The 6,595-nt window shown below is 42.9% G+C and overlaps 1 protein-coding gene across 3 annotated transcripts; it reads right to left on the bottom strand.

Annotated features, from left to right (window-relative positions):
- Window positions 1-769: 769 nt before the first annotated feature.
- LOC106605408 (zinc-binding protein A33) lies at window positions 770-6,065 on the bottom strand. Of its 3 annotated transcripts, none has more exons than XM_014201015.2 (7): window positions 5,941-6,065; window positions 5,563-5,639; window positions 5,110-5,205; window positions 4,504-4,737; window positions 2,577-2,599; window positions 2,066-2,181; window positions 770-1,842 (listed from the first exon to the last, which is right to left on the bottom strand). In XM_014201015.2, the coding sequence occupies exons 2-7, from the start codon at window positions 5,626-5,628 to the stop codon at window positions 1,277-1,279; spliced, it is 1,101 nt and encodes a 366-aa protein (XP_014056490.1). In that variant the 5' UTR covers window positions 5,629-5,639; window positions 5,941-6,065; the 3' UTR covers window positions 770-1,276. The 3 variants fall into 3 exon arrangements, with proteins under 3 accessions (XP_014056490.1, XP_014056489.1, XP_014056488.1); XM_014201014.2 differs by having other exon boundaries at window positions 5,563-5,669; window positions 5,941-6,058; XM_014201013.2 differs by lacking the exon at window positions 5,941-6,065 and having other exon boundaries at window positions 5,563-5,927.
- Between the last annotated feature and the right edge of the window lie 530 nt (window positions 6,066-6,595).

Genomic DNA, 6,595 nt, shown 5'->3' with positions numbered 1-6,595 from the left:
CCATAACGTGTGTGCATTTAGATTTTACCATCTCATTTCGTGGAGCACTTTTCTCCTAGCTGTCTATCTGTCACAACGTGTATAGTGTAACACATCATACTGATGGCCATGCTCACTGAGGAAGCCTTGGTCTCTGTAAATGTAACGGTGTACAGGCCAAGATGGCCCTTCCCTTCAGGGATAGGGTCCAGAGACCGTTACTGGTCCCGTTGGAGTCTCCCCCCTGTGGACGTCCTCCCTGGCCACACCCAGCCGCCACGCTGTCTTGCAGCCCACCTCCACGTCAGTCATCTCACTCAATGTCACACAGATTTAGTTGTTCTTCCACAGTGTCACACTCTCCAGTGTCACCCTGTGTGTCCTCCTCCCCCCTCCTCCCACTCCCCTCCGATACATTGCTCCCATGCCCATGCCACAATAGATACGTCCCAAATGGCACCTTATTCCCTATATAGTGCACTACTTTTTACTAGGGCCCATGGGCCCTGGTCAGAAGTTGTGCACTATATAGGGAATAGGGTGACATTTGGACTGCAGACAAAGTGTCACAGCTGTGGATGCATGACCACAGTATTTATAGATGGGCCAAAGGTAACATCATTGTGCAGTTACCCCCTCCTGTTAAGTCCTGAATCCCCGGGGTATCTACCCCCACTAGGATACTGACACTTGTTTTAGATATGTTAGACTTGTTTTTCTACATTCATAACCTATTATGTGACAATATGAGAAAAATATCACATTCTGATGTTATAAGCACAGACCAAGGTTTTGTGTTTATTTGTTTATTTATTTGTGTATTTAATGCCAATAAAATGTCAATATTCAAACCACAACGCAAACAACTGAACGCAATGGCATAAACATGAATTGATAGCGCTATGCCATAGAACTGGGTAGGTACATGTCAGTGGAGGCTAATGGGAGGACAGGCTCATTGTATTGGGTGGAATGGAATAAATTGAACAGTATCAAACACAACAAACATATGGAAACCTCGTTGACTCCGTTCCATTGATTCCATTCCATTGCAATTAGCCCGTCCTCCTATAGCTCCTCACACCAGCCTCCCCTGGTAAATGTAAATGCATATCATAAACTCATTGGATTTTTTAACAGATACAATTTACATCATGCTTCCAGCCAGCTATGAAATTATACCTGAAACACACACTGTATAAAACAAACCATTTCCAAATTCTATCTATCACTCCACCACATCACCAAACGAAATATACTCCAGTACAACCTTGGTTCTCCTTGGTTCTCTGTACTCTCATATAGAGGGGCTGAAGAGCTTTAGGGGACCCAGGTTCCTCCCATCGTCCGTGTCACACGGGTTATAGAAGGGGATCAGCGGAACGAACACCGTTTCCATGGAGAATGTGTACAGCGGCGTCATGGTAACAGCGTTATAGAACGCTACTTCCTCCTTCTCACAGTCTAAGAACACTCCGATCCGGATGGGCTTGATGGACACCGGGACCTTGATGGGTTTGGGGTCTGTACAGGCCAAGATGGCCCCTCCCTTCAGGGATAGGGTCCAGAGACCATTACTGGTCCCGCTGGAGTCCATCTCCCCCCGGTGGACGTCCTCCCTGGCCACACCCAGCCGCCACGCTGTCTTGTGGCCCACCTCCACCTCCCAGTAATGGCGTCCGGTGATGAAGCCTTCTCGGCCCATGACACTGTAGTAGTAGTGGAAGCAGCGGGGGTTGGGTGGCTCCTCCTCCGAGGCCTTGGGGATAACTTTGTCCTCCTCAAACCACACAGAAGTGCAGCTGGGGGAGAGGGTGAGGAGGGGGTGGGCTGTCTCTGGGTCAAAGGTCACTTCAGTGATATCTGGGGGGGGGGCTCAGGTGAGTTGTATTGTTGTAATCTAGAATTATCTAATGGTATATGTGTAACTGGATCCCTTTAAGTAGGAATGTAAAAAACAGATATACCAGTACATTAGCACTATGTCACTAGCAGACGTCATCTCTTTAATTCAGCATTATACACATTGTATAACAAACAATACTATAACAATATTAATGTCACAGAATGATACAATGTGCATTACTTGGGTACAGGCAGCTCTTCATGTGTTTCCATATCCTGTACTGGATGGGCCCCACAAAGTGTGCTGATCGCACCTCCACATCCACATGCGGAGGGGGTATGAAAGCCACCTGGGACCTGCAGTGAGAGGAGGATGAGAGAGGGAGAGGTGCAGGGGAGGAGGAGTGCAAAGATGGATGAGAAAGGGATCGAAAAGAATGTGAAAGGAAAGGATTGGGAAATGAGTGAGAAAGAGAGAGAGGGTACAGAGAGTGAAGAAAGAAAGTGGGATGCCAAAGAGAGAACGAGAGGATAGAGCGGGTGGAGAGAAGAAAAAGGGGGTTGCCAAAGAGAAGATACAGAGAGAGAGAGAGAGAGAGAGAGAGAAGATACAGAGAGAGAGAGAGAGAGAGAGAATGGGATGCCAAACATGTAAGATGAGAGATTATGGCCGATCAGGAGAAGGGAGTGATTTGTGACACGAGACATAGATGGAGTCATAATCAGTTAAATAATTAAATATAAACACTTGCCTTTTCAAGAGGTCTTGAATCTCCTTCAGAGAGAAAAAAGGAGTGGTCATTACAGTAGTGAAAGACTTAAAGGACTCAAAACAACATAGCACATAACAGCGTATTTCTTCCACTGATAAAGGTGCCCAATAAAAATGAATATTCAATTTGTTTTCCATCAGAAAACAAATCACAATTGTGCCCTCGTGAACTCAATAGAGAGTTGACATTCTCTCTCAGTCATTGTTTGGTGCAGAACCTCAGCTAGTCCTCCAAGACTGCACTGTGTGTTGCTTTTTGTCCACAAACCTTTAAATGGGAAATTGATTTAGACCTGCGACAGCAGGCAAGTAGACTCTTTAGCCAATGATTGATCATATTAGTGCCAGAAGAGAAGGCAATAAGCTGACACGGTGGTCCTTGAGGACTGCAATGTCAGCGTAGGCTAGCTGTTGTGGAAGCTGAAAGCAGAATCCAGTAGATTCTGTGGAGGTACTCCAAGCTTCTCATTCCCCTGACCCTCCCCAAACCACTCCCTCCCTCCTGCCATTCATCACATTCTCTGTAACACTTTGCTCTCCGACCTTTCATCATAAGACCTGGATGACGGTGTCGTAATAATGACATAAGAGAGGTCATAAACAGTTATAACAGTTTGTTTCATCTTATGATCATTGACGGTGGCAACTCTCCTCATGGAGAGCTACTGCAGTGTGCAGGCTTTAGTTCCAACCCTGCACGAGATTTACATAAACATTTTAGTAATTTAGCAGACGCTGTTATCCAGAGCGACTTAGTTAGGGCATTCATCTAAAGATAGCTAGGTGGGACAACTACATATCACAGTCATAGTAAGTACATTTGTCCTCATTAAAGTAGCTATCAGCAGTCAGAGCTAGTAAGAGCGAAAGTCAAGTGTTAGTTCCCAAAAAGCTATTATTTGGGGGTGAAGGAGGTGTGAGGAGGGGTTGCAAGGGGGGTGCTGTGGAAATAAACCTTTGGTTAAACCTAAAAATAACATAAATGCAAACTAATATACAAAACATTAAGAACATCTGCTATTTCCATGACATAGACTGACCAGATGAATCCAAGTGAAAGCTATGATCCCTTACTGATGTCATGTGTTAAATCCACTTCAATCAGTGTAGATTAAGGGGAGAAGACAGGTTAAAGAAGGATTTTTATGCCTTGAGAAAATTGAGACATGGACATGGTGTTCTTAATGTTTTGTACACTCAGTGTATATACAGTAGAACAAATTTTTTTCTGGTTGTACCAACTAGGTTTTTCACTCTGGAATTACCTATCCAAATGTCCTAAATTGGGTTATAAGCAAATTAAATACATTTCCTGTTAATCAAGATATTAAATTGGTTCCATAACATGAAATAATGACTCCAAACACATTCTTTACATAATATTTCCACATTAACTGGTAACAATATTGTAACCAAATGGTAACCATCTCATCAATAGAAGCCTTTCCATGCACTTTAGTATCACAGTTCTTAAGCAGACATCATTTAAGCTTCAGTGCTGGCAGCAAATATATAATCATTAAAAAAACAGAACACATTACCTGGAATGACATTCACTCTCACGAGTGGCCAACAATAACAAACAGAATGCCACGCCCCCAATAGGCCATGCCTCCAACAATTCTGATAGGCTGCCACTGCTACATTGCTCCCACCACTATGCAACGTTGCATGAGGTGTTGAAAGCAATTTAGAAGCTTCCATTCAATAAAAAAAATCACATTGATCTGTCAAATTTGTTATTTGATTTCAGGCAAATTGAATAGAACAGGTTGAACGAACCAAAGCTTAATTTTAGATCATACCATTTAGAAAAAGCACTACAGATAAACAACAGTGCCATCCCTCTTTTTACATTGTAGAGGTGCAGTGCTAGAACAATAGCCTGAACACCCTAACTCACTCACTTTGAGCAGTTTGGGACTATCCTCCTCAGCCAGTTTGTTGTTTAGTGTGGCAATGCCTCTCTCTAGATCTCTTCCCTGCATGGCGATCTTCTTCTCTCTCTCCCTAAGCAGCTTCACCCTCTTCTCTTTCTCCTTCTTCAGTCGCTCCATGTCCATGGTCTCCTCTTCGTCCAGGAAGCGATGGAGATTCTGGAACTCAGCTCGGACCTCCCGTTCCAGATTATCAAAACATCTCTGAGAGATAGACAGAGAGACAGACTTTACTATTTTGTGTAGTAGGTTTATCTATATTTTGTTACTACTGTATATAGTGGGTAGTAGAAGGATACTATCCTGGTTGTGAGAGACAGATTTTTCAGCTTTAGCCAACACGCATCAATTATAGTATGTTCATTTTAATTCTAAATATGTAAATACTACAAAATATGTATCATAATGTTGTTAGATAACATTTCTCACAACTATCAGTCAAATTGCTTGTAATATTACTTACACACTAATACATTCACAGATGATCATATTCAGGATTGAATGAAATAATCAAATGAATTAACCATGAAAAGTAAATGACAGTGGTAAATGATGCATTGGCAGCCAGTACTGTACCTCTACATCAACAGACCATATGTACGTCTCTCTCTCTGCCTCCCAGCACTCGTCTACCTCATGCTTTATTCTTTTAATAGCCTGGATCAGCTTCTCCTGTAACACGCACACAGACAAACAAGAGGGGAGAGGAGAGAATGGAAAAACAGACAGAAACAATGTCATATAGTGACAGAATAGTGACTTAAGTTATTTAACAAAAGAGTAAGTTCAGCATGCATGTATTTAGATAATAGTTTTTCCTATGAGTTTAGAAGTCATTTATTTATTGAACATGATATTGTTGTGCCATTGAAAAGGTACTTAAAAAATGTCCCATCGATATAGCCTATTAGATTTTATGGGAGAGCCTTTTCCCAAACATAATCTCTTTCATAATTATTTTAACTTTCTATTGGCTGACTTCCCTTTAGACATAAACCCAAGGGTGAAATGATAAACTTTGCAGCTTACCTTATGGTCAGGGAGAAGGCTTTTATTGCAGTTGTTGTTGGTGTCTTTTATGTGATTTTTGTACATTCTAATTTCTCCTAACGAGACCAGAAAGCAAACAAGGGACTCTTGGTGTAATAAAAGAGAGGGAGAGAGTAAAGATGAAAGAGGGAGGGACAGTGACAGAGAATTGAAGAACATGGAAGTAGAAAATTATAAATTAGAGAGAGATAGACAGAGAGATAGACAGATAGAGAGAGAGAGACAGAGATCGACAGAGACACAGAGAGAGACAGATAGACAGAGAGCAGATATGGAGAGCGAGACCAATAGGAAGAGATACCCTCTCTGAGGTCATCAAAACAATTAGCATGAAGAGAGAATGAGTGTCATACATACATCCAACCAGTCAGATGGAGATTTAGCTAGAAACAATTAAACAGACAAGGGTCACCATCAAACACCATCCGACAGCAGCCTTCTCCCTCTCTCTCCACACGCAGCTTGGCTCAAGACTAGGGTCCATTAACACTGAGGAGAAACAGAGGGAGGGAGGGAGGGAGGGAGGGAGGGAGGGAGGGAGGGAGGGTGGGAGGGAGGGAGGGAGCCACAGCTGCTGGCCAGGATGGACAGGCAGGCAGGCAGGCAGCAGCGATTTATGGCATTGCACGGTGGAGAAGATTCTATTTCTGTCTGCTGTTCTGGAAACAAAAGAGGGAATCGGTCAGGGGATAGAATCAGGCAGTGGGTCAGGGATGTAGGGGGATATCGTTTTTCATAGGGAGGGGTTTGCCTGGAAGGGATAGGAGAGAGAGGCTGTGTATTTATTTTGGTAGGCCTATGTTGGTTTAGTACTATCGTAACTAGGGCGTCTGGAGAGGGCAGTATGACAACTGTAAACAATAAAATGTTGGTGTTAAAACTGAACATAAATATTGGTAGATCTAGGGCAAACTGAGGTCAGTTTCCATCTGTTCTTCCTTCTCTTCCTGACATAAAGATTATGACTATTTCGCAACAAAGCATCCTTCACTCATGCTGCCAAACATACCCT

The sequence above is a fragment of the Salmo salar genome, chromosome ssa05 (genome assembly GCF_905237065.1).
Source record: "Salmo salar chromosome ssa05, Ssal_v3.1, whole genome shotgun sequence".
Taxonomy (NCBI): Eukaryota; Metazoa; Chordata; class Actinopteri; order Salmoniformes; family Salmonidae; genus Salmo; species Salmo salar.
This window is presented reverse-complemented; position numbering and strand designations above follow the sequence as displayed.

Excerpts from the sequence above, each read along its gene's own strand:
- LOC106605408 (XM_014201013.2), bottom strand. The coding sequence starts at position 5,742 with ATGTTCTTCAATTCTCTGTCACTGTCCCTCCCTCTTTCATCTTTACTC. Across the intron at positions 2,182-2,576 it reads ATTCAAGACCTCTTGAAAAG|GTCCCAGGTGGCTTTCATAC; the intron begins GCAAGTGTTTAT and ends CTCTCACTGCAG. Across the intron at positions 1,843-2,065 it reads GAAGAGCTGCCTGTACCCAA|ATATCACTGAAGTGACCTTT; the intron begins GTAATGCACATT and ends CCCCCCCCCCAG.